A 27,942-nucleotide genomic window follows, 5' to 3' on the forward strand; every position below is an offset into this window, starting at 1 on the left:
CCTGGACTGTGCAGCCAATGAGGCTCTGATTTCGTGGCATGGAACGTTCAGTAACAGTTCCTATACTGCTACCATTATAGATTCAAATCAGAGACTTTTAAGCTGCAGTTCCACTGCAACCAACTGCAAAATACCTAACCTGAAATGTGGCGAGCTCTACACTGTGACTGTCAACCAGCATGACGGCAACTGCTCCAGCATGCCCTCTAAGCCCCTCTACATGGAGTCTGGTAGGAAAATTTTCAAAATACATTAAAAACTGACCTCATGTCAATTTGTCAGATCTAGCGTAGTGCTGACGCCTAAAATGCTTTTTTGTACACAGAAAAAACAGTTTTGATTTACTGTAACAAAAAGGTGTGTTCCCTCGGACTATCCTGACACCACAAGAGTCATTTTGCTCCACCAGCACCTAACCAGTAATCACTAACCAGGGGCTACATCCATCTGTGAAGTCTAGAGCTTAGCAGTTTGGAGTCAACTGTTTTTGACACTAGATAGAGACTGACTGAGAAACTGAGGGACACACTTGTACAGTAGACTGTCAATTGCATGGTAGACCTGCCAAATTTAGCTTCTTAACTCTAATGAATTACATCAATTAAAGTGATCAACATGTTATATTTACTAATGCTACAACAGTGAGCCATATACTAGGAATACTAGGAAAGTATTTACAGAGGTCATAGATCTTGAAGAGTCACCCCCTGCTGGCCACTGGAAAGAATGTAGGTTAAAGGCGCTTTAGCGTTGGCTTAGTTTTCACACCCAGATACAAATGATCTCTTTTCTACTAAGACAGACAGTGAGGCTCTAATATAGTGGATCTTTGCCTTTCCATTTCCCTAAACATACTTTCGATATTAAATTTGACAGAAGGATTAATTTTGAATATAAAATTAAATGAAAGTTATTGATTCACCAATTCATTTCTTAGCCGCCTGCCTTCACCCACCCTTCTTCTCTTTTGTTCAGTTCCTTGTGGGCCAGCCAACGCACGTGCCAGGGTGGACTGTGCATCAGGCAATGTGACAATCAGCTGGAACACATCCCAAAATGCAGAACGTTATATCGTCAAAATCACAAACGGCACCATGCCGTTGACGTATAACACCACACAGACAAACCTGACAGTCCACACACTGGAGTGTGGCCAGGAGTACACAGTGAATTTGATGTCCTTCAATGGCAGCTGCGTCAGTCGTCCTTCAGAGTTATATTTCAGGGAAGGTAAGAGAAGTTAACTCTATAAAGTTTTTTTTTATTTCATTGACATCAGTGGTTCTACTTTGCTACCTACTAAGATAGTTTCTTCATTAAATAACAGCTGAGCTAATCAGATTATTTCACTCTCAGTTCCATGTGTACCCACTAACGTCGAAAAAAGGAGAAGCTGCAGCCAGAATTTTGTGGACGTCATGTGGCAAGCAAGTCGGGGTGCCATAAACTACACTGCTACTGCTCTGGATGCAGATGGCGGTTACTTAAAGTGTACATCCAATGAGACATCGTGCAGGCTGGTCGATGTAATGTGTGGACATGTGTATAATATCAGTGTGGTTGCTGTGGATAACATGTGCACCAGCATGAAGAGCCGCACATTGCAACTACAGATAGGTACACACTGGCAAAAATATAAGTTAACACTGCTTATGTGCAATCACTGTCAAACTTACACCATGCATGTGTTCTGTGTCGTTCCTCTGCAGAGCCCTGCCCACCCTCTCAGCTGACCGTCTCAGTGAACTGTAGCAGTAACTCTGCCAAGTTAGCCTGGCAGAGCAGCCCCAACGCAGTGTCTCATACTGGCAAAGCCATAACTGCAGATGGTCATAATGTGACCTGTTCCACAATGACAGAAGTCAGTTGTAATATGGAGGGTCTGCAGTGTGGAAAGATGTATAACTTCACTGTGTCAGCCTCAGATTATTACTGTCAGAGTCCAGACAGCAAGCCAGTCATCCATACAACTGGTAAGAAACAGCAGCACCTCTGCTTTTACTCTACGTCCTAATAACCCTCTCTTACTTATCGAATCCCAAACAGCAGTTGAGATATTGCAGATGAGTAAGTCTAACTGTTTTTCTGTCATTTCAGCCCCATGTACTGTGCAGAATATGCTGACCACTCTTAACTGTACCACCAACATACTGACCGTCAGCTGGACACCGGGATCCATGCCAGTGAACTACAGCACCACAGCGGTGACGACAAATGGCACTACACTTCGCTGCGTCACGCAGAGTTCTAGCTGTACGATGCCTGAGTTACAGTGTGGACAGCAGTACAGTGTGAGGGTCAAGCCCATCAGCAGCACATGTGAAGGACCCAGCAGCATCCTGGAGATTGTAAATTCAGGTATTTTAGTTGACTTGTTAAAGTTTATGACTCTACGAGCCATGATCTCACTCGACATTAAAATGTTTTTTTCCGTCTTCCTTTTCCTCTTTGTCACCATCATTTCTCTCACAGTTCCCTGTGTTCCTCTGAACATCCAAACCCTGGTGGAATGTTCCACTAACAGAGTGTGGGGATCCTGGGATGCAGCTCCTGGGGCAATGTACTACATCTCCACACTGAAAGGAACAGGGGGTTACTCTACATCCTGTCAAACAGCTAACCAAAGATGCCTCTTCTCTGGTCTGCAGTGTGCTCAGACATACATGTTCAGTGTGATGGCCTCCAACAACAGGTGTAACACCTCAAAGAGCACCATGGATACAGGAACAACTGGTAAAATATGGACTAAAATGGTTTTTGTAGGGTGTGAAAGCCCAGCTTACAAATTAGATTTGCTAACAAGTGATTCTTCAAGTTGGGCAAAAGAAAATGATCTCAGTGTTCATTTTCTCCACTTTGATTTCCAGCACCCTGTGACCCTACAAACGTGTCTGCTTCTCTGAACTGCCTCTCTGATGTGGTGACGGTTACTTGGAGGGCCAGCGCCGGTGCAAATTATTACACAGTCCTGGCTGAGGCCAGCGGACATGTCGATTCCTGTAATTCCACCAGTACTTCCTGTGAGCTAACCAAGATGCAGTGTGGGAATGACTACACTGTGACTGTTCTGGCAGGGGACACAAAGTGCAACAGCTCCATATTTGCTAAAACCAACATTACAACAGGTACTTTCAGTTTTGCTCGTCGGCACAAGGAATGACTTTAGGATAAACTGAGTAGCTCAAAGAATGAAATCTTAAACTTCCTAAAACTGCCTACAATTATAGATTACTTAACCAGAAAGATTCCTTTAATCAGCACATCTGTAATGTGTTTTGTGTCCAGCTCCCTGTGCTCCAATAATCCAAGACCACTCACTCAACTGTAGCTCCAACCAAGCTTTGGTGACCTGGATTAAGGATGAGGATGCCATGACTGTCATGGTCAATGCAACCTCCAGTATGGGATACTTGCAGTCGTGCAGCTCATCCTCCAACAACAGCTGTGTCCTGGATCTGCTGTGTGGAAACACTTATACTGTAAAGGCTGTCGCAAAAGGACCTCAGTGTCAGAGTAAACCCAGCTCTGCTTTTCAGATTGTTACAGGTAAAAAATATAAGAAAAAAATTTGACTAAACAATTTCTGTTTCTTTTTGATGTCTTTCTCTAATTTTCTTTTGAAAAAATTTCAATAGTGGTGGGTTTTATATTTTAAAGCGGTACAGTTTTTATAGCAAAAGAAAGAAATCTGTCAGCACAACTCTTGGGTCTTATATTTAAAGAAAAAAAATAGTTTTGTTTAAAAAAAAAATCTGGTAGCCCATTACCCATATTTTTTTTTTGTTAATTCACAGAACATAGCTTTTTTCACCGTAGACCCATTGTAAAAAAAACGCACACACACACACACACACACACACACTCAGAATTTTTTCTAGTAAATCTTGGAAAAAAAAAACAGATAATAGTACTTTCTATCATTTATCTATTACTTAATTACTTTGATGTAGTTTAAAAGACCTTGACAGAGGTCTTTATTAGCAGGAAAAGTGTAAAACATCTGAAAATACAGTTAAAAGTCGAACCAGCTGGCCAGATTACAGTCTTTGCTGGGCCAATTCTGGCCCCCAGACCTAATGTTTAACAACCCTATCATAAAGTTTAGGGATGGGTTAAAAAAAAATGGTTGAAGTTAATGTAAGGTATTCAGGAACTGAACCTGTCTTCTCTCACACAGCACCCTGTACCCCTGCAAACGTGGAGTACCAATACTCCTGTGACACTGGCATTGCTTTTGTGAGATGGGATGAGACTTTGGGCAGGAAGAGCTTCTATGTGCATGCTCAGTCTGGAAATTTCACAGCCTCCTGCAGCACCAGCCAGACTGACTGTTCCCTGCCCACGCTGCTTTGTAGTCTCACATACAGTGTAAAAGTAGTAGCTCTGGCTGACTACTGCAACAGCAGCGTGCCCGGTGTAACGACTATACAGACAGGTAAGAGGGAGAGGATGTAGATACAGGTGATGGGCGGGGCACCTGTATATACAGCTGGGAAAGTCTGTGGGAAAGTCAAAAATACTATTTCTGATTACCATGAATACAGTGGCTTGCAAAAGTATTCGGCCCCCTTGAACTTTTCCACATTTTGTCACATTACAGCCACAAACATGAATCAATTTTATTGGAATTCCACGTGAAAGACCAATACAAAGTGGTGTACACGTGAGAAGTGGAACGAAAATCATACATGATTCCAAACATTTTTTACAAATAAATAACTGCAAAGTGGGGTGTGCGTAATTATTCAGCCCGCTGAGTCAATACTTTGTAGAACCACCTTTTGCTGCAATTACAGCTGCCAGTCTTTTAGGGTATGTCTCTACCAGCTTTGCACATCTACAAACTGAAATCCTTGCCCATTCTTCTTTGCAAAACAGCTCCAGCTCAATCAGATTAGATGGACAGCGTTTGTGAACAGCAGTTTTCAGATCTTGCCACAGATTCTCGATTGGATTTAGACACCAGACAGGTCAGGGATAAAGTTATTGAGAAATTTAAAGCAGGCTTAGGCTACAAAAAGATCTCCCAAGCCTTGAACATCCCACGGAGCACCGAATACTTTTGCAAGCCACTGTACATTTTCCAATGTCCCCATGTTCCCTTTTCAAGTATTGCAAGTATCCAAGTGTAGTAAACTGTATATAATACGGTAAATTCTGTATTTCTTTTAAAACACTTAGTTGTAATGCCATGTGATGCATTGGATTAAAAATTATTTAATACATTTATTTAAAAAATATATATATAAATATAACTTTTAGCAAATACATGGCTTAAGAGATACCAGGTGTAACTTCCTAAAAAATGAAAATGAGGGTTAATTAGGTGCTGTTTGTACTCTCCTTTAAAGACTCAGTGGTTTTTCCTTTTGTTTTCCTGTCAGCCCCTTGTGCTCCAGTGAACGTCAGTGCTTCCCTGCTGTGTGACAACAACACTGCGGCAGTGAGCTGGCAACGCAGTCCTAGTGCAGTGTCCTACAGTGTGAAGGCAGTTGGCAGAGACGGCGACCTCAAACAATGCACCACAAACAGCACAAGTTGCCTGCTACCCAACATGCACTGCGCTCAAACCTACATTATCACCGTCACTCCCTTCTCTATGCGCTGCAAAGGCAGAGAGAGTTTCCCATACACCTACAATGCAGGTGAGATAATGCCAAATAAAAAAATAAACTGGATAAACTTGGCTTTAATCAACTTTATGCATTCAATAAAATAACCACTAACAATATTTATTTAATAATTATTATATCTATCTTTTATTAATTCAAAACAACAATTTCACTTTTAATATTTTTTATTATATTTAGATTTATAACCTGTCCAACTTTATCTCACCATCTTTTTTGCAGGTTCCTGCCCTCCCACCAACGTCCACATGTCTCTGCAGTGCGATGGTAATGTGGGCCATGTGACCTGGGACCCTTCCCTTCGAGCAGATTTCTACTTGGCCACAACCGCACCTTCTCTCACGGACAAACACATCCACAACTGCTCATCCAATGGAACAAGCTGCTCCCTTACAGACCTCCACTGCGGAGAAACAGTCGTTGTCACTGTTGTGACCATAGAGAGAGGCTGCACGAGCCAACCCAGCGTACCATTCACCTTACAAACAGGTCAGAGAATTGAACCATCCATCCATCCATCCAACCATCCAACTTTTGTAGTGTTCTAAAAATACAGCTACCATAGAACTAAACATCAGATACAATGTACAAATCTGTTTCCCTGGTACTTGTGCATCAACATTTTATTAATATGTTATAATGGCTCACATCTGCCACGCTTCAGTTCACCCAAATGCAGACCATAAAACAGAGTAGAAAGTGAACTTATTTTAAAAAAGATATAATAAAGATATAATAAGTCGACAAAGGGTAAGGTTACTAAATTCAAAGGGTACAAAACCTATACAAAAAGAAAAAAATGCAACAAAACTAGGAACTAAAGAACTTGCATGAAAGAACCAGAAAAAATGATAAACAATCATATAGACAGTCGTCCTGTCAGAAGATAACTGCAAATATTACCAACTTTCAGGAAATAAAATAGAACTAATGCAGATTTTGTCTTATCCACCCATCCATTCTCTTTCACTTATCCTTGTCAAGCCTATACCACGCTGGGATATGCTCTTGCCCCTATAGGGCAAGAGGTGGGGTACACCCTGGACAGGTCGCCAGGGCTAACAGAGAGAGGCAGACAACCATTCACACTTACAGGCATTAAAAAATTACTTGTTAACACATAAGATAAGCAAGACAGTTGACCACACAATGATCTTAACACTTAATTCATCCCATCCCAAAAAGGTGATTCTGTTCATCTGGACGTAGCATTTCCATTGGGAGACTAATAAATGAAGTTTTTCTGATGCATGTCAGGCAAAATCAAATCCAAAGGCAGGATCTGTTGTTGCTCATATTCTATTTCTAAAATAGTGTTAAAAATCACTAATTATCAAATTGTCTCTCTACCTGTCTCTCCCCCTTCTTAGTCATCTGCCCACCCACTGGTGTGACTGGAGTGACGAATTGCAGAAACAATGACATCACAGTAAGCTGGGACCCAAGTCCAGAAAGTGGAGTGACCTACTTCATCTACTCCCAAGGAGACAGTGGGGCTGCTTACAACTACTCCACAACTCAGACTTTCTATGTGATGAATGGGCTGCAGTGTGGACAGGCATATATGCTCTCAGTGGCTGCCCAGGACTCTGACTGCACCAGTGTCTTGAGCAAGCAGATAGAAACTGAGACAGGTTAATATCTGGATATTTCTGGGTTTGTTCACAAACAAAGTACTGGTTTGACATCCTTTGCAAATAATTAACCCCAGTTTGGTCTTTTTTTAAATGCAGATGATTTTGTTCATTTCTCACATAATGACTTGTTGTTAATCTCCTTACTTCCAGTTCCATGTCCTCCAACCAACCTGACTGTCAAAACTGAATGTGCCACCAACTTGGCAATTCTGAAGTGGGCACCAAGTACACATGCCATCTCTTACACAGCCACATTAACTGGTACCCACGGCCACTTAGTTTCCTGTCGTACCAACAAAACAACCTGCTCATTGAAGGTGGATTGTGCAAAGCAGTACTCAGCGTTTGTGGTTGCTTCCAGTGCAACATGCAACAGCAGTAAATCAGATAATCTAACTTTTGTCTCAGGTACATGACACCTGCTTTTACGGGTTTGATTTTCTTTTAAACCTCAAAACTATTAAACAGTCAACTGATAATCTTCCCTTCTTTTCTCTTCCAAAAGCCCCTTGCCTGCCTGACAGGGTACAAGCAGAGCTGGACTGCAATGCTAACACCTTTGCAGTGCAGTGGAGGGGAAGCCTTGGGGACATTGATTACACTGCAATCGCCATCGGCAGCGACAAGACACGGAGAACTTGCAACTCTAGTAGCACCAACTGCGTCATCCAGAACCTAACTTGTGGCCTCATTTACAGCATTGTTGTCACTACCTCGTCAATCGACTGTGGCTTCATTGAAGGCTCCAACTATGAGATACAGTCAGGTAGCAAATATTCTTTGACCAACATTAAAATTGGGGTAGATAGCAAATGTTTTGAAGTCACTAAACAAAATCCATAAGAACGTTATAAAACATATTACAATTCACACATTTTGAGAAGGAGCAAGATTCCTGAATGTCCTGAGTCATTTAATATTTAATATTTATTTAAAATAAATGTACTTTAGGTTTTGTGCAGCAACATTCACACAGTATACTTCTATCCCTTCAAATTTTTCATTATAACCATTATCTAACCTACTTTCACCCCTTTTAATAACTTTTAAAACCTCCCACATCTGCTAGTTAATCTTCCTTGCTTTGTCTCCAGCCCCCTGTAAGCCAAACAGCGTAATGGTGAATTTGCAGTGCAGAACAAACATGGCGACTGTCAGCTGGGCAAACTCAGGCCCAGACCAAATGCAGGTGGTGTCAGCGAGGGACAGCAGAGGAACAGTCACCACCTGCAACTCCACCAGCTCCAACTGCACCTTCAGTCAACTTAAGTGCGGGGAGATATATGGCATCAGTGTGGTCGGTCTCACAAACAACTGCACCAGTGAACTGGCTTTTGCCCAAAGGCTCAACACGGGTAATTTAGCAAATAATAATGTACAAATTGATACACTGTATCACTGTGACAATTCATCAAGCTTGTTTATGTGTTGCAGTAATTCAATTGAACTTTATTTGTATAGTGCCAAATCACAAAAACACTCCCCTCAAAGTGCTTTTACATTTACAAGATATGATCCATGATCCATGACTATAAATGTTATTAAAAAGGGAAGCACTAAGCTCAGTCTTAAATGTAGAGAGGGTGTCTGCCTCCTGAATCAAAACTAGAAGCTGGTTCCACTGAAGAATATTTATAACTGCATTATTTTTTTTTTTACTTATGCAATGAAGCTGAAGCAGCATTTTGAAACTGTATTATATTTATTTGAAGCTGATTTGACTTCTGACATCATAGTCATCCATCACTGAACCTGAACAAGTGCATGCCATTAGTATAGAATATTACAAGCCTGAGCACTGCAGGAATAAACTATATCACACTGATCCATACACTTACCTGTTTCTGTCCTCCATCAGCTCCATGCGTTCCCACACACGTCACAGCAAAGGTGGACTGCAACACCGGCATCACTGTGGTCACATGGGATGCTGCGCTGGGTGCCACATCTTACACCGTCTATGCTCGGGGCAGTCTGGGCTACAACGCTCAGTGTAACAACACCGACACCAACTGTGACTTCCTTAACCTGGCCTGTGGACAAGACTACAACATCACAGTGGTGGCCCGCCATAACACCTGTGTCAGCATGGTCAGTGAGACTGTCACAGCCACCACAGGTAATAAATTACAACCTGTCATACCCACACAACAAGCTGCTCACTAAAAGTGAATTGTGCACAGCTGTAATGTTGCCAATGCAACATGAAACAACAGTGCATCAATTTTTCACACCTAGTTTTAGTGTTTCTTTGTGTTTACGTTACTTTTAATTTACTTTAATGAACATAGCATTAGCCTTTTTATTATAAGCGGCTAAGCTAAATGTTAATGTTATAAAAAAAAGGCAACAGCAATTAAATAAATCCCCCCAAAAGAGCAGCTGAACATCTTTTTTGAAGATTAAATACATAAATTGTGTTAATAACATCTGCTACATGTTAAAAGTGTTAGCTTTTCAAAGTTACATCTGTGTCCCTAATTAGCGGCTAACCTGCAGTTATCCTAACAGGAAAACCATTTTTACTATGTCAGAGCTTTTAAAGTTAAAGAACATTTCTATAGAAATAATAACTCCTATTCCTGTGAAAATGAATCCCTGAAACTCAAAATGTAAAGAAAAAAGAAAAAGAAAAAAATATTTTAAAAAACTACACCTGCTGTTCTTTTTCTTCTTCCCTGTCTGTTAGGTCCTTGTCCCCACAGTGGTCTGAGAACATCCCTGGACTGCAGCACCAATAGAGCTGTGTTATCTTGGACTACAGGAATTGGCATCCTCTACTACAATGCCACAGCTGAAGCCTTCGGCTCCATAGACAAGCAGACCTGCTCTACAAACGCCTCCTCCTGTAATATCAGTTCTCTGCAGTGTGGGGAAAGCTACAAAGTGAGCGTCAGTGGGCAGGGACTATACTGCACCAGTCCTGCTCAGGACTGGCAGAGAGTGAACACAGGTGGGGTCAATTACATCCTTACAAAACAAGCTGACACCTAACTGGAAGATAATGGATAAAATGTTCTGTGCACATTTGCATACACTATCCAGAATGTTTTGCTGTTTATCCGCTAATTGTTCTCTTTATCTGTTTTAACATACTATGGAAACCATTTCTGCCCAAGCATCTCACTAACTAGTGTTAATATTAGTTATAACATGTAACTGTATGAAATGCAAATACAAATTCTTCCTGATTCATTCTGACATCTTTTTTAAATCTCAGGATCTAGCTCTAAACAGAAACCTCTATCAATGAACCGTGAAAAATGTTCTCACTCACTGCTTGTTTTTCCTCCAGCTCCCTGCCCTCCCACCCAGCTGATGGTGAACTCTTCATGCAAATCAAACAACATCTCAGTGTCCTGGCAGGCCTCTCAAGGCTCAGTCTCCTACATGGCTGTGGCTGAAAATGAACAGGGACGCCGGTGGTCGTGTAACACCAGCAGCACCAGCTGCCAAATATCTGGTCTGCTCTGTGGGCAACAGTACAATGTCTACGTTGTTGGTATTGATGACAAGTGTACTGGAGCCAAGAGTGACACGAAAAAGATTCGCACTGGTAATTTGTCTATTGTTATTCAAAGCTTTGCATTATATTCACTGATTTATTCATCAGTTTCAGAAAAAGGGATTTCACATTTACTTTGTATCCTTTAACAATTCTTTGCTGCCACTGAGCACTAGCCAAAAACAGAAACAGACAGCTGCCACACACTTTATCTTACTCCATTTACAACATATGAATCATTTAAATGTGGCTATAAAGACATGACATGGTGTAGTTGTGACATTGGTTAACTCTTATAAACATTCAGTTGAATTTATGAGCTAAATTCATATGTCTAAGGTGTTTTTTGTGTTCGTTCTTATTTGTTGTAGCAACTATACCCTTAAATTAGACAAAAAATATTCTCAATAAACATAAAAAATTAGCAGTTCTGTGTCTCTGTCAATGATTTCTGTTACCATACAGAAAGTATTGTGTTTGCTTTGTTTCCAGCTCCGTGTGTGCCACAGAACATACAGAACCATCTGGACTGCCTGTCTGGTGTCCTGAACATTACCTGGCAGTCGACAGGTTACTTTTTGAACTTCCGCGCCTCCGTGGTGAACAGCAAAGGTCAAATGAGTGTTTGCACAACTCCTACGCATTACTGCGTTGTACAGAACATGCAGTGTGGGCAGACCTACAACGTTACAGTGGTGGCCCAAGATGAAGCTTGCAACAGTTCCCAGAGCCCCACAGAGCAGGTCTCTACAGGTAGGTGCAGCTCCTGTTGGCAGTTCTAGTACACCTGCTCTAATATTCAGTGTTCAGCTATTCAGATCTGATATCAGCACCTCTTATCTATAGCTATTTATCTTTTAATAGCTGTTTTCTTGTCTTTGATGAAAGTGATTTTTTTGGTTCGTACTTCACGTAATAAAGTTTTACCTTCTTGTTATTTACCTTCAGTCTTTACCTCAACTTCTCCTCTTTTTCTGCCGTTCCACTCAGCTCCCTGCGCTCCCTCATCCTTCCTTTCTAATGTGAACTGTGGCACTGGCGTCGTATCTGTCACCTGGAACAATAGTGTGGCAGGGGTGATGTATACAGTGTCTGCTGCAGATGCCAAAGGTGCCAGACACAACTGCAGTAGCACAAACAGCGGCTGTAATCTCAGTACGCTGGCGTGCGGGACGCAGTACAATGTCACAATCACACCATCCAGGAATGAATGTGTGGGCAAAGGCAGCCAAACAAAAATGGTCAAAACAGGCAAGTATCAGCTGTTCTTTTCTTTTTAATCTTATATTCCTCACTTCCATCCCATATCATCCTCTCACTTATACAGGCTGTTGTTATAAACCCTATTCACTGCTTATTTCTGGTAAGCCTGTGTTCTTTAGAGGGCACTTGATGCTTGTTAATGCCTCTTTTGGGATGCCAGTTTTATAATCTTGCAGCTGCATGTCGTCTTTAATTCTTCTCTTGTAGAAAATCCAAACAAAGCTCAAAAGATGGCTTTGTGCATTTAAGGTTAACGGTAAAATCTGTCACAATTTTAGATCACAGTTCTAACTCATGTATAGTGATAGTGACGATAGGAACACACCTGATACTTGGCAGCCATTTTTTAACAGACATTAGTTTAACAGACTTGTTACAAAAATGGACAGATAATAAAAAATTATGACATATTTCAGCAGCTGAGATAATTTCTGGACTGCAGATTTGAGCATCTGTTGATGATATCTACAGAATATAATTGTAAATCCGGTGGTCTGTGTAATCTATGAACACGAATACTGTATGCACCTGACTCTGTCCCTGGTTGCCTCCAGTTCCCTGCGTACCCCAGCTGTCAGACGTGGAGATCGACTGCTTGACGAACTCAGCGTGGGTGATGTATAATGAGTCTGCCGGGGCCAAAGAATATGTTGTGGTGGCAACAGACACCCGGGGTGCTGTTCAGACATTTGACTGTAACTCCACATCAGATGGGATGTGTTCTCTGCCACCGCTTACATGCAGCCAGAATCTCACCATTACCCTGAAGGCCAAGGACCAGCAGTGCACCAGTGCACCCAGCAACTCTGTCAAAACCGAGACAGGTAAAGGAAAATGACAACGAACGTAAAAGCAAACACCGAAACTGTAAAAACAGGATAAAAGGGAAGTCACTTCAACTTTGCATAAAAACTGCTGAAAGTCACCGTGTTATGGGTTCAATATTTCTAACTTGACTGAGTGTGAATGCGAAAGTTATGAGTTAATTTTCTTGGAAATGTGGCCCACGCTGGGTGCTTCAAGTGAAATGTGTTGCTGTGTTGTGTAACCTCGATAATATTCAAAAAAGGACAGAAACAGAAGTGCAAGTCTGTACCTCAGAGTATTCCTCTTCCTACAGCTCCCTGCCCTCCTAATGACGTAAAGGAATTGGTGAACTGCAACAACGGAACAGTCACAATTACCTGGTCGGCTGTCTCAGGCGCTTTAACGTACACGGCCACGCTGGAAGACGTGTACGGAGACAGTACCACGTGCTGCACTACATCAAACACTAGCTGCGATGTCACACATCTGCCATGCGGCGAAATTTACATCGTGCACGTCATGGCTGAGGGACGAACCTGCAACAGCTCAGAGAGCGAACAGCTCATGTTTAGGACAGGTACAGTGTAAACAGTAAATTACATAAAATATTCATTAACATAACTGGGAAAAAAAGAAATCAGACATATATTTCTGTCCCACTCAGTGCCATGCGTTCCTGAGAATCTCAAAGCCAGCCTGAGCTGCAGCAACAATGTGGCTTCCATGTCATGGAGCTCTATAAAGGAAGGACAGCTTTTCAGTGTAAAGGCAGTGGGTACTGACGGGCACGTGGACGAGTGCAGGGTTCCTGACAAGCAGTGTGAACTGACCAATCTGCACTGTGGACAGTACTACACAGCCACTGTGTCTGCAGAGGACATGACGTGCAAGAGCAAACCGAGTGAGAATGTGACGATCAAGACAGGTATGCACTCCGACTGCCGAACCGTTTAATTGCTGTGGTTTTATTTTGTGTGAGGAACACCAGTTACCCAGTGATTCTAAAACTGTCATTGAAAGTTTACAACTGTAGCTCTACGTACGTTAAATTCATTGTCAGCTGCTGTTTTAGAAATCTACTTGTTTTTAAAATGGTGATGCCAATTTATTTTATTTTATTTTTTTCATGTAGAAGAGGTAATTATACATTCACTTACTGGTCACTTTATTAGGTACACCTTACTTGTACCTTACTGGCTTAGATTCAACAAGGTGCTGAAACATTTCTGAGATCTGGTGTCTGTGGAGGCTTTTTAAGTACAGTGAACTTAAAGAGATGATTTGACTTTGTCACATGGTGCGGGATCCTGTTGTAAGCAAGCATCAGAAGATGACTACACTGTGGTCATAAAGGGATGGACAACAGCAGTATTTGAGTAGGCTATAGAGTGTAAGTGTGCTCAGTTGGTACTATGAGGCCCAAAGTGTGCCACGAAAATATTGAACACATCATTACGTCACCGTCAGCCTGAACAGTTGATACAAATCAGGATGGATCCATGCTTTTTATGTTGTTTCTGCCAAATCCTGATACTACCATCTGATTATTGCTGCAGAAATTCAGACTCATCCCACCAGGCAGCATTTTTTCAAATCTTTCTGTGATATTAATCACGAACTTTAAGGAATTACAGCCCTGCTCTAAACACTGACAATTGTGTGTTCTCATCAGTGCCGTGCACTCCAGCAAACGTCTCCTCTGTGGTCGACTGTCAGGCCAATTCTCTCATCGTTTCCTGGTCAAAAAGCTCAGGAGCCGATTCCTACATCGCCACACTGCACGACAGCAACAATCAGGGCACAACATGCCAGGCCACAACAGAGGGCTCCTGCAATGTGACAGGACTCGGCTGTGGACAGATCTACCATGTTTCCGTAGTGTCTTCTGATGGGTACTGCAACAGCCCGCCCACTCCTGTCGTTGACACACCGTCAGGTAGGACAGAGAGGGAATTCAATGCATTTTAATTATAGAGATTTAAAACAAATATAGACAATAAAATGCAATTATCTGCGGTACAACATGAAAAACACGTCACATGTGTAAACTGAGAAAATGTACCATTTTAATAAAAACATTGCCGTGACTTTTGGGAGAGTCCCGTTCTTGTCCGATAGATGATTCTAGCTGCTCAACAGTCCTGTTTCTTCTTTTATGCAAAGTGCATTTTAAGCCCGATTTATTATCGTTGTATACCCAGCCAGTTGTTGACTGACTGCCATTTAACCCAATTAGTTGGAAAATGTTCCTCATTATTCCTGGAAACGTTTTCACCCTTTTGTTCCAGCTACCCAACTTATTTGAGAAGTATTGCTGCCATAAAATTCAAAATGAGCTCATATTTTTCTTAGAAATTAACATTTTCTCATTTCAAACATTTTATAGGCTGTCTTTCTGCAAATGATTTTACCCAGCGTAAAACTGCTTTAGAAAATGGAGTTGTAGTGTTGTGTAGTTAAAACGTGCGTTTCTTTTTCGTATTTGTCAGTTGCGATACAATGATGGATGATGTTCATTTTTACATTTTAGTAAAATGCTCTGTCCCTGGCTTTTACATTTTCACTATTCATATAAAGTTTCCTGTCTTATCTGTCTTTCCCTTAGTGCCCTGTAATGCAATAAATATCAGGGCATATATGGACTGCGAGAATAGGACAGCTGTGGTTTCATGGTGGCCGAGTGATGGAGCCTTTTCATACATCGCGATGGCCAGTACAAAGTCAGGTCACAACGTCACCTGTGAAACCAACATGACCTACTGTGACCTGACAGAGCTGCTCTGTGGACAGAGCTACTCCGTGTCTGTCAAAGCTATAGGAAAGACCTGCAGCAGCATCGCTAAAATGACAGGACAGCTGGTCACTGGTGAGCAGCACCACAGAGGCCTCACAAACCTATATAGCACATCTTTCATCTTGCCGAGTTTTTCCACCTTTAAAAAAAGTGAAACAATGCTAATTTATTGAAATTGGATAATTATGTTGACCTTTCCCACTTAAAACCAACCAAAGTGTCAGTAAAAGTGATAAAACACAATTAACCAAAATGACCCTAAATGCACTAAAATTCTTGAAACAATAAGGTTTCTGCTTTTTTCTAACATTACTTAAACTTTACTACAGTGGACCAAATCTACACTACCTTCTTGCATTTAAATTGAAGCTGCAGTTTGAACACAAAAAGCTACATTTTTGTCTCAGTTTTCCTCCATCCTCTCTTTTAGAGCCTTGCATCCCGATCCACATCACCACCCAGTACAGCGTGACAATCGGCCAGGTACAGTGGGACATGACCAAGGGTGCTAATTACTACACAGTCACGGGGCAAACAGACCAGGGACTCACCACCTCCTGTGTTACCAGTGACACTTACTGTGCATTGTACAACATGAACTGTGGCCAAATGTACAGCATCGTCGTAACAGCAAACAACTTTGTGTGCCAAAATGTGTCTGCCTCTATTGAACAAGTTTTAATTGTGACAGGTGAGAACACATACTAAACAATTTTTTGTCCCCTGATTTATTTTGGTATCAAAATATCTTCATGTTTTCCTCCATGACTACTGATGGGCTCTTTAAATTTGCAGAACCCCGCTGATAGTTTATTAAGTCACTTTGGGCAGCCTTTAGCTTCAACAATTGGACAGAGTATATATCAGCATCCACACTAAATCATTCCACGTGTTGTGTTTCTCTTTCCGCACTCAGAGCCGTGCCCGCCCAATAACGTGCAGACAAATGTTAACTGTCAGAATAACCAGGGGATCGTCTCCTGGGAGACAAGTTTTGGTGCAGTGGGTTACGAGGCTCGCTTTGCTGGCCGTGACGGACACTCGCTGTCCTGCCACACTAACGCCACTTCCTGCAGCGTGGAGGGACTTCACTGTGGAGTCATCTACCACACTAATGTCATTGCTATTGGGGAGAAACTCAACAGCAGCAGGTCCAACACTGTCCTGCTGTATTCAGGTACCCTACCAGCCTAATTTTATTGACATTGTATGCTGAGACCCCCTTCTCTCTTTCCCAAACTTTATAACTGCAGTTTTCACTTATAGCTGAATGGATTTAAGATGTGTTTAATAAAAATAATGTAAACTGTGAGAACTTGATTGAAAGAAAGCTAAAATGATAGAAGAAATGAACTAAAAGTAAGACACATGTAATGAACAGAAAATATCACGTGCCATCTCTTGGTCTGAAGACAGCCAACCCCCTTAAAGTTTTCTTTTGCTTCTTTGAACCTCATTTAAGTGTTTACTTTTATAACAGCATCATAGCATGCAGCCTAGGCAACAAACAGCGTCTTGCTTGCTGTTTTAAAAAATCAGGGACATATTTTATTTTTAAAAAAGGGGCATGAAAAATCTGGTATTTTGAGCTACATCAACTATATGCCCATGCAGAGAACCTGTGCTTCTCAGTGAATGTGTACTCATCTGCCGAATTGTATAACATATTTTTTCTGAAGTGGAAACTTGAATAATAAATATGATTTGGAGCCGTGCATTCATGGAGATCATTGCAGCTTTAAAGTCGATGTCCTGCATGGCAGTACTGATGTTGTGGTCTTTTTGCCAATAGCTCCCTGCGCAGTTGGAAAGTGCACAGCTAACCTGGACTGCTACAATGACACAGCCACAGTCTCCTGGAGTCCAGTCAGTGGAGCAAACGCCTACATGGTGACTGCTGTTTCAGCAGATGGTTCCCGCGCTTCCTGTGAGAGTACTGAACATCAGTGTAATCTGACAGAGCTGGAGTGTGGACAGGTGTACAACGTCACTCTGGTAACCATCAGCGACCACTGCCAGACTGAGAAAAGCACTAATGTCACCTTAAGCACACGTGAGTTGAGCTGCGTCTCATTCCAGAGAAGTTAAAATCACGATCTTAAATTTATTCTACAGTCTAAAATAAAAATCATTAAAAATATTTTCACTCTTTGAACTACGGCCTAGGCCCCTGTAAGCCATTACGTGTGGGAGTGGATCTACAGTGTGGGACAAGTACAGCCAACATGTATTGGGAGGAAAGCGCAGGAGTGGAGCTCTACATGGCTACTGCCATCAACATGGGAACAACACTGAAGTGCAACTCCACCAATTCCACCTGCCAGTTCTCTAACTTGGCCTGTGGGGAGACCTATAAACTCTCTGTCATTGCATACAGCAACAGGTGCTACAGTGAAATCAGTAGCACTGTGGAGATTCAGACAGGTACAGTAACTTGTTAGTACTGATTGACTGAAGGAGTGATTTGTACTTTAATTACTGCTTGTTTGAAGTAACAACATGCTTTATTTCCTGTTAACTGGCCTAACCATTAACTATTCTGTACATAAAGATAAATAGGGAATTTTCATCAACAAAGTTGGTCTAGATTTACTCTATTAATCAATTAATTACTATTAATTTCCCTAAATCTAATAGTTGCTAGACCGACAGCAACATCCCTCAGAATACCATTGTGACTCTTCTTTTGCCAGAACCCTGCAAGCCAGCTGGTTTGAGAGTCCGTGGGTCATGTAACAATGAGACGGTGCTGCTGTACTGGTCTAAGGCTAAAGGGGCATCGGCATATATTGTGGCAGCAGACGGAAACCTGGGATACAGCACGTCTTTACAAACTAATAACACAATGATAGAGACCAACCTGCCCTGTGGACAGCTGTTCACATTTACTGTAATAGCTCAAGATGACCGGTGTGACAGTCCTACAAGCCTGCCTGAAAAATACATGACAAGTATGTGTCTCATTTATATTGCATTATGCATGATAATAAGCATAATGCGTAATGATTAAACTGTTCTTCTTGTCAGCCCCCTGCGTCCCGGCACATGTACAGAGCTTTACACGCTGTGAGAACAGCCTGGGCTCAGTCAGCTGGGCCGCGAGCGATGGAGCAGAGTCCTACATGGCCATTGCAACGGGACAAGATCGCCACGTCCACACGTGCACCACAAACAACACCATCTGCACCTGGAAAGATCTACACTGTGGTGAAAAGTACACAGTTTATGTCGTTGCCATGGACTACATGTGCACCAGCGTGCCGAGCAACAGCACTTCAATTTGGATGGGTAAACAAGCTTTTAAACAGCAGTAATATTTCTGGAATTGTTTTAATGGGGATTTTTTTTAGAGCACATGAAAATGAACGCACTGCATGCAGAACAGTAGCAGTACAGAGCTGACTATCTGTTAGTTTTAAATTGCAGACATTTTATACCATTTTACCAATTAAATAAAGAAATAATAATCAAATTAATCAACACTAACAATTGTCTGAACTTACGGCTTCTCTTTTTAGCACCATGCATACCTCAGAATCTGACATCATCTCTTAACTGTACGACAAAGGTGAATATTATTTATCTGGATTTTCTTTTAACTGTTTAAAAAGGTTTCTGCTCAGTAAATTAAAGACATACAGGTGAACTGGGTAAAAATGTAAACGATAGATGTTACTCCCTGGTTGACAGCTTGAAGTCTCTTAAGGAAACCTTTGCGAAATTTCGTTAAGTAATCTTCAGGAAAAGTGTCGAACCTTCTTGAAAGACATTTCAAAGTAAGAATGCTATCGTGGTTTCTGATGAGGATTGAATCGTATGATTGAATTGTACTGTAATATTTTCTAAGGTGGGATCGCTGGCCTGGAATGCCAGTGAAACTGCAGAGTTTTACATCGTGACTGCAGAGAACAACAGTGGCCACAAAGTGCAGCTCAGTACCAATGATACCTGGACTTACATTTCTGAGTTCCACTGTGGTCAGGAATACTTCCTGTCCGTTCAGGCGGCAGATTCAGTGTGCACAAGCCGCCCCAGCCCACCTTTAAATCTTACATCAGGTAAAATCCGGTTTATACTTGTAAAAATTTGTTTTCAAGCTAGTAAGTAAAAGGGCAATGCACATACTAAATTTCTTTGCAAAAATGCGCGATAACTGTAAAAACAATTGTACATAAAGGATTTTCTATTGTAAAGTTAAGTCAGTTAAACGTGATTTTTACTGGCAGACAGGAGTCACTGAAATATGTGCTTTCAAAATGGGACTGTGCAATATATTTGAGACCCTTTCTTTAAAATCCAGTCTTTTCTCCTTTCTTCCCAAAGAGCCCTGTTCACCCACCGGTATCTCCAGCTTCATGAACTGCATCTCCAACATTGCTGTGGTGTCGTGGACTGGCTCGGCTGGGGCAGAGTACTACATTGCCAAAGTTAGGACGGAAGATGGACAGTCCTCGAGCTGCTGGTCTGACAGCGAGCAATGTGCCATGCCCAATGTCCTCTGCGGACAGAACTACACAGTGACTGTGGTGGCCTCAAACATGAAGTGTAACTCTGATCCCAGTAAAGGTGACCCACTGCAATCAGGTGAGGACAAATCATTATTTTTGCTCTGCTTTTTTTATTTTTACTCTGAAAACAGAAGGTGTGTAAATAATTCAAAGCCAGATCTGATTTAAGTTTTTTTTTTTATGTAGTTCTGTGTTCATTTAAAATGTATACTTAAATGAGTTTCAATTTCCTATTCTGCACATTTTTATCTAGTTCCTTGTGTTCCGACTAATGTGGAAGTGAAGATGGTTTGCTCCAAAAATCAGGCTGTTGTGTCCTGGAGTGCTAGCAGTGGGGCTCTTTCTTACAAAGTGACAGCACAGAGCACACTGGCAGTGATGTCCATCTGCCAGACTGCAGGCCTAAGGTGCACTTTGACCAATCTGACGTGCGGACAGGACTATTCTGTCCAGGTGGTGGCAGAGGATGATACCTGCTCAAGTCTGCCCAGCCCAGCTATAACTTTCCACTCAGGTAAAACAGCGAGATTTTAAATGAATCTCCTTTGGACTGCGTGATGTTCATGATGTCAGTGTGTCATAGATTTATTGCTCTTAACACGTGCATGTACTCGAAGTGTTACTCCCTTCTTTTGTCAGTTCCCTGCACACCCAACATTGGCACAGTGATTCTGGACTGCTTCACCAACTCGGCCCTCTTGGACTGGGCCTACGCTGAGGGTGCCTTGTATTACAACGCAACAGCACAGTCATCCAGTGGCCATGTTTCCACCTGCAGCTCCAACATCACCAACTGTGAGCTGCCAGACTTACAGTGTGGTCAGATCTATGACGTGATCACTGTGGCCTCAAATTATGAGTGCAGCAGCCCTCCCAGCTCCAAACTCCAGGTGGAATCAGGTAAAAAAAAATCTATATGCAATAAAAATAAGTTAAATTGTGAGGCAATGATTTGCTGTAGTGTACCACTTATTTGGTAGTTTCACAGTAATTTCATATAAAATATAATTTTTTTGGCATATTTCAACTTCTAGGGGGGCATAAACAAATGCAAAACTCAGTATTGCGGGACTTTAGTTGGGTCGCTTACTAGTGCAAACTAGTTACATGGCATTTTTTAGGGACCTGAAAATGTAATTAAGATTTCCATTATAAAATTATAAAGTTTTTAGGTATGAAAGCCTTGATGAATCTTAAAGAGCTGTTATATTATCTGAGTCAGAAGTGTAAGCACCTAGAAATGGAGCTAGGGTTGCAGCTAGCCACTATCATTACACTTACTACGTCCTCAGTGAGCTATTTCACTTTGTCCTTCAACCACCAGTGCCTTGTCCTCCCGAGGATGTTGTGCATGTACTGGATTGCTCCACTAACACAGCTGTGGTGGAATGGCAGGCCAGCAGAGGGGCGGACTACTACATTGTCCAAGCCGTCGGCGTGGAAGAAGATGAAACAAGTTGCGAGACAATGTCACAGTCCTGCATCCTCACAGACCTCTTATGTGGCTTCACCTACAACATCAGCGTGATTGCTGTTAATGACGTGTGCAATGTGTCAAAGAGTGACACAGAGCAGATGCAAGCAGGTACGATAGGGAATGTTCATGTCTGACAGCCAGTTACGACAGGCTAAGTCCATAATTTTCTTAAATAGGAAAATAAAAATGGATAATATTTTTTGTGATTGTTTAAATATACTACTGAACAATCTAATATTTACACACAGATGTTGTTACTACTAGTTATTATCATTGAAAAGGTCTGTATGTGATCATTGCATCTGTACTAATCGTTCTTTCCCTGTGTTTTTGCAGTGCCCTGCATACCTCAGCTAGTGGAGGCCGGGGTTGTTTGTGAGTCTGGTGCTGTGGCAGTGTCTTGGGAGCCAAGTAAAGGAGCATTATCCTACACGGTAGTAGCCCACGGCCGCGGTGGCTACGCTTCAGTTTGCAACAGCAACGGCTCAACCTGCCTGCTCAATGACCTGCTGTGCGGCCTCAACTACTCGATCACTGTTACTGCTTCAGATGACACATGCAGCAGCACTGAAAGCTCTGCTGTGGAGATCAACACGGGTTAGAAGATTTCATTTATCAAAATATGATGGATTTTTTTAAAAAAAATCATGAGTATATAGTATATTAGAGTGCAATTAATATTCTTCTGTATTCACATTTGTCTTTAGTGCCATGTGTGCCTCAGAAAGTAAGAGCTGAGATGGTGTGCAGGAATGACACAGGAGTGGTATCATGGGAAGAAGGGGAGGGTGTGTCCATCTACAAGGTCCAGGCTTTTGGACCCGATGGTCACAAGTCAGAGTGCGACACAGCTAAAAGCAGCTGCAAGCTACCCAACATGCACTGTGGCCAGCTCTACAACCTGACAGTTACAGCTCAGGATGGACGCTGTGATAACAGCCAAGCCCACCTCAGCCTGCAGTCAGGTAGGTGGGAACTACTGTGTGTGTGGGTCATCTGTGTTTTAGGATGTCTTTAAAGCTTAGCCAATGATAGTAATGATGAAAAAAAATGATTGTATGTTGTTGACATGTCAGTTGTCTTACTGCTCATATCATACCTCATACCTCAGCAATGCTACAGTCCCTCTTTTTCTTTCACAGTGCCCTGTAAGCCAACCAGCGTGAAAGCTTCTCTACGATGCCACTCAAACTCTGCTGCAGTGACATGGGAGGGGGCCAGCGGAGCTCTCCTATATACTGCAGTGGGTGTTACAGCAGATGGCCGTTACAGGGCTAAGTGTAACAACACTATGACCTTCTGTGATCTGAGTGAGCTGCAGTGTGGGCAGACCTACAATGTTAGCGTGTTCAGCCAGGATGAGTCCTGTTCCAGTTTGGAGGGCAACAAAGCTTACGTACGAACAGGTATCAAAAGCAGCGGAGGCTCAGATATGAACTCAGTGTAACAGCTTGTGACTTTATACAATCTACATACAGATGGCAGGCTTAATAATTTATCTGAGTAGTTTAAAAATACTCAAACAACTTGTGTCTCTGCCACCCTCAGCACCTTGTCCACCACAGAATGTGGCTGTTGGTGCACAATGCGGAGCAGGTTCCATGGTTGTGTCCTGGTCCCCCAACCCTGATGCCCAGTACTTCCACGTGGCTGCAGTGAGCAACACTGGGGCGAGACTCTACTGTAACTCTACTGGAAATAGCTGCACTATAAATAATCTGCCCTGTGGACAGAGCTACAACATCACTGTGCTGTCTATAAGAGATGGTTGCCAGAGCAAACCGAGCGCTGTGGTGGAGACTTCTTCAGGTAAACTTTTGTTATAAATACAAAATGTACTGGTACTGATGTGCTGGAGACGTGATGTACTTTCGCCATGTCTTTGTGGCTATAAAGAGTTTAATGGAATCCCTTCCTAAAGGGTAAAATCACTGTTCAAGTTTAGGTCTGCACATCCATAAATAAGACCCCAAATATGAGACGATGTATTAATCCGAAAAGCCCCAAAGATGACCTTCACTTCCCAAGTCTCCATCAAAACATCTGCAAAGATCAATCTGATAATAAATAGTTGTCAGTTTATTTCATCTTTAAAAACAAGGCTTAAGATCTGAATTATCACAGCAGCTGCACCATCAGGTGCAAAAGCCAGCAAACCATGTATGTAATGTATTTCTTCAGAGATGGTGTTATAGAGAGAGTTTCCAGATGTGGGAAGTGGGAGGAGCCCCGGCGCATAACTGCAGTTCAACATGTTGAAATAAGAAGCTGCAGGTCTAACCTTTTTTCTTAGCCAATTGTGGTGTTGACAACATGTGTGTAAGAATGTTTCAATATTTTTTTTGTAAGTTCATCTCAAAAACTAAATCCTTTGCATTTCATTTGTATTTAGTTAGTGGGGTTTCCTGGGATTTAGTTAGAGGGAGTGGACTTTTTCAACGAGCAAAGCAAAACGAGACTGATAAAAATGTACATGATTAACTATATGTTTAAGATATTTTATCGGTGGGGATAAGAAATAATTTATCATAGGCGGAGACATGTATACTCACCTCCAAGCAAAGCACATGCTAATTTCTAATGCAAACATAAGATTTTGAAGTGAAAATCTGAGCATATGGTGCCAGTAAACATCTGTAGATGATGAAATTTATGTTACATGTACCAGTGCGCATTAATGTTTTGCCTGATTAATTATGCCACAGATTTTCCACAGGATGTAAACCGGTGCTGCATGCAGTCTAGAAGCAGATATATTTTTTCTTTTATGCTGAATTAAATGTGGATCTCCTCTGGATCAACTCGCTCATTATGTTGCCTTTCACCTTTAATAGCTCCTTGCATACCCAGGAACTTTAAGGGTAGTCTGGACTGCATATCAAACAGTGCCTGGGTGACGTGGGACGACTCGATGGGAGCAACCAGTTACTTTGTGCTGGCCCGAGCAGCCAATGGTCACAACTCCACCTGCACTACCACCTCATCTCCCTGTAAAGTCCAGGATTTGAACTGTGGGACACTTTACACCTTTAAGGTCAAGGCTATCAACAAGCACTGCAGCAGTATTGACAATGCCACCTTTGAGCTTGAGACAGGTATTTAGCAGGAATGTCTGCACTCTGGATGCCCTCTCTGTTAAGTGTGTGGTGTTTTGTGTGTTTTTGTGAGGTTTCTACAAAGTATTTTGACCACTGACATCTCTGGTTGAGGCCTGCTATCTAAATCCTTTCAGCTTGTTTGTAGCTGTTTTATCATTTGTGACAGATTAGACAGCTGGAATGGATTTTTCCTTTTTCTAATTATTATTATGGTTTAAATTCTTTTCTGTAGGTCCTTGCGCTTTAACATCCATCAGTGCAATGAGCCAATGCAACAGTGACACCATCCTAGCTGAATGGAAGCTGACTGCAGGGACGCCAGTCTATGTGGTCACAGCTGAAGGCGATGACAACTCTGTTGTTACCTGTAACAGTACCTCCACTTCATGTGTACTCCAGAATGTTCGCTGCGGCATGCACTACAGCGTCATAGTAGCAACTTCCTCTGATAAGTGCAGCAGCCTCAGAAGCCCTCCAAAGAAGATCCAAACAGGTGTTCTTCAGCTTCCCAGATTTGTCTGATAAGTGATAAACTACAGTAGAGTTTCAGTACAAACACCCACAGAGATTTGAATCAGATAATTCTGTCTTCTTTAGCACCTTGCGTCCCAGCCAATGTGACAGTGGTGCCATCGTGCAAGGACGCTGGGGCCAAAGTGAGATGGGCGGACTCTCTGGTACCCACATCATACCGGCTGATAGCCACAGCTCGAGATGGACACGTGGCAACCTGCAACACCTCAGTGAACAACTGCTCTTTGGTTGATCTTCACTGTGGTCAGCTGTACAATTTAAGCATCACTGCCAGAGGGGAGAATTGCACCAGCTATCCCAGCAGTTCATCCTTTAAAACAGGTACAAATAACTGATCAGTTATTTTCTGTCATCTTATTGGACTTAGCTTTACTTCTTCAACTCTTTTGATTAGTTTGTGTTACTGAAAAGGGTATCCTTTTTTTTTATTCAAAATTTCTTAAAAACTGCGTTTAAAAATTGGGCTGCATGCTACATCCCCCTAACAGGAATCCTCTCTCTCTCCTTCCTATCAGTGCCCTGTGCGCCCTCTGATATCGCAGTGGATATTGACTGTCAGACCAACTCGGCTGCCATGTCGTGGAACAAAAGCACGGGTGCTGTGGAGTATTTTAGCTTTGCACAATCCACGAATGGAGTCGCCCTCTTCTGTAACAGCAGCAATCCCTCCTGCACCTTCAAAGGGCTGGAGTGCGGTGGCCTTTACAATTTCTCTGTGACAGCCTCTAACAGCATCTGCAACAGCTCATTCAGCTCACCTCTGCAGGCCGGAGCAGGTAATTCAAACATTTATATTTAACCACAAGTTTGGGGAAAAAACAAATTTTTAAAATGTGTTTCTACTCCTACATTTATGATCAATTTGCAGTGTTATTGATAAAATGTTTCTTCCTTCTTCTTCAGTCCCGTGCCCTCCTTCTCGTGTGAATGTCCGTATGCAGAGGATAGACAGGCTATACTGGGCCATGATATCATGGAACAAAGTTACGTGTCCAAATGTTGATTATTTGGCGGAAATCAGCGGTCAGATTGAAAACAACCCACAAGCCTTGATGACTGTCTCTTCTTATTGGCTACCCAGGCCATACTTTGAATTCCCAGTGCCTTGTAGCACTGCTTTTAACATCACAGTGCGTGCCAAGAACTCAGCAGGTATCGGCAAGCCATCGAGTCTCATTACTGCACTAACAGGTAACTTTCTGTTCTCATTTTTAGACTTTAAATGGAACTGGATGTGTTTTTGCATGGATGTTTATGTGTTCACAGCAGATGGCTGCAGTTCCCTGTTTCTGCTGGAGGTCTCTTCCTATTAAAAGGGAGTTTTTCCTTCCCGCTGTTGCCAAAGTGCATGTTCATAGGGGGGTTGTTTGATTGTTGAGGCAATTTTTTGTGACTTGGCGCTATATAAATAAAATTTAACTGATTTATTTTTAATTTAACTAAACTTATACCATAATGTCAGCTTCCAGTTATAGCGATTTATACATCAAATGCAATGAAAACAAAAGCCTGACATTACAGTATAGATAAAATGTTAACTATAGCATTGCCCTTTCTTTCGGTTAACAGCATTTTCACTGTTTCCTTCCCAGCCCCGTGTGCTCCACAGAGTGTGATGTACACTGGCAACAGGCAGTCTGCTGTCCTGTTCTGGAATGCTTCAGTGTTTGCTACGAGTTACACGGTCTACAACGTATCGAGAGGAACCCGTGTAAAACTATGCAACACCACCGGACTTTCCTGCCAGCTGACCAACTTCGATCCTAATGTCACTATAGTGACGGCTAGCAATGCTGTAGGGGAGAGCAATCCCAGCCAAAACATTACAGGTCAGACAGACAGCAGTGGTCTCCAGCCTGCACACAACTTAACAGATTTAAATGCTTCTACACTCCTTTGTGTTTTATGTAATTCTTTATAACTTTGTATAATCCCACTAAAAATTCCTCAGTGTGTATGAGCTCTTTCATATTAAACCTGATTGGTTCTTTTTTCTACATATTGCTATTTAACGATAGCATCTTCTTACGAGTGCTTTCCGCATCTTCCTCAGGTCCAGTGACAACTCGCAGAAGAAGAGACCTGCAATTTGTTCAGTTCTATGCCAGTTTAGAAGAGGGTTAGTCTGTTTGTATTGGTGTAGAACACAGCATGAAGATAGTGTTGCTCATGTAATCAATCAGCTTTCACTCACTTCCCTTTGTCTCTGTTAGATCTTGAAATCCCAGAGGTGCTGACATTAACAGTAAGTGGAGTTTCTTTGCATGTGAGTTGGACGACGGTGACGGGTGCAACCGAGTACACACTTATCATTGAGGAGGAGCAGACAGAGGGAAAAGCCAGCAAGCCGGCGAGAGTTCGAAGAGTGGAAGGTGACTCTTACACAGAGACTGATCTCAAACCCCAGACCACCTACTGCGTCAGGGTGGCAGCCAAAAATGCCATCAACCAAAGCAGCTACTCCCAATCCAAGTGCAGAAACACTGATGCTCTAGTGGGCTCTTAGTGACACACACACACATGCACGCATACACACAAATTCACTTAAATAGACACTGGACTAAAGAGAAATACTATCATATGCCACTTTGTAGCATCCATAACACAACTCATGCTGGTTTGATCGTACACATACTGTAGGAAGATAATTGTAAAAAGGAAGTAATCACGCATACAAAGTCATGATAAA

At 42.1% G+C, this 27,942-nt stretch overlaps 1 protein-coding gene and 1 long non-coding RNA gene across 3 annotated transcripts in view; one reads left to right on the top strand and one right to left on the bottom strand.

Moving 5' to 3' along the window:
* Positions 1-12,699, bottom strand: part of LOC112842670 (uncharacterized) — a 32,367-nt gene extending 19,668 nt beyond the window's left edge. The window contains exons 1-3 of one of the 2 annotated variants that reach the window (XR_003214614.1): positions 12,564-12,699; positions 11,715-11,826; positions 9,106-9,300 (exon numbers count right to left, since the gene is read on the bottom strand). This is a non-coding gene — a long non-coding RNA (uncharacterized LOC112842670). Of the gene's footprint in view, positions 1-9,105; positions 9,301-9,923; positions 10,061-11,714; positions 11,827-12,563 lie in introns of those variants that run through there. The other variant, XR_003214615.1, reaches the window with a different exon arrangement.
* On the top strand, positions 95-27,876 carry fndc7b (fibronectin type III domain containing 7b). Its single transcript, XM_013266645.3, has 49 exons — positions 95-230; positions 976-1,230; positions 1,357-1,617; positions 1,710-1,973; positions 2,098-2,358; positions 2,473-2,733; positions 2,868-3,125; positions 3,286-3,546; positions 4,178-4,435; positions 5,385-5,645; positions 5,853-6,119; positions 7,001-7,264; positions 7,418-7,675; positions 7,773-8,033; positions 8,362-8,622; positions 9,126-9,386; positions 9,957-10,220; positions 10,563-10,823; positions 11,265-11,525; positions 11,763-12,023; positions 12,590-12,859; positions 13,156-13,419; positions 13,507-13,767; positions 14,515-14,778; positions 15,448-15,708; positions 16,067-16,327; positions 16,553-16,813; positions 17,429-17,689; positions 17,803-18,060; positions 18,330-18,587; positions 18,664-18,924; positions 19,155-19,204; positions 19,484-19,694; positions 19,960-20,220; positions 20,398-20,658; positions 20,784-21,044; positions 21,469-21,729; positions 21,958-22,218; positions 22,329-22,586; positions 22,764-23,027; positions 23,170-23,430; positions 24,456-24,716; positions 24,952-25,212; positions 25,317-25,574; positions 25,769-26,029; positions 26,157-26,444; positions 26,846-27,082; positions 27,307-27,372; positions 27,467-27,876. The coding sequence occupies exons 1-49, from the start codon at positions 200-202 to the stop codon at positions 27,757-27,759; spliced, it is 12,144 nt and encodes a 4,047-aa protein (XP_013122099.3). The 5' UTR covers positions 95-199; the 3' UTR covers positions 27,760-27,876.
* Positions 27,877-27,942: the final 66 nt, after the last annotated feature.

Source organism: Oreochromis niloticus, linkage group LG17 (genome assembly GCF_001858045.2).
Source record: "Oreochromis niloticus isolate F11D_XX linkage group LG17, O_niloticus_UMD_NMBU, whole genome shotgun sequence".
NCBI classification, from domain to species: Eukaryota; Metazoa; Chordata; class Actinopteri; order Cichliformes; family Cichlidae; genus Oreochromis; species Oreochromis niloticus.

Bases quoted from the DNA above. Each gene is read 5' to 3' on its own strand.
- fndc7b (XM_013266645.3), top strand. From the start codon at position 200: ATGCCCTCTAAGCCCCTCTACATGGAGTCTG. The intron at 2,734-2,867 runs GTAAAATATGGA...TTTGATTTCCAG, and splicing joins CATGGATACAGGAACAACTG to CACCCTGTGACCCTACAAAC. The intron at 7,265-7,417 runs GTTAATATCTGG...CCTTACTTCCAG, and splicing joins GCAGATAGAAACTGAGACAG to TTCCATGTCCTCCAACCAAC.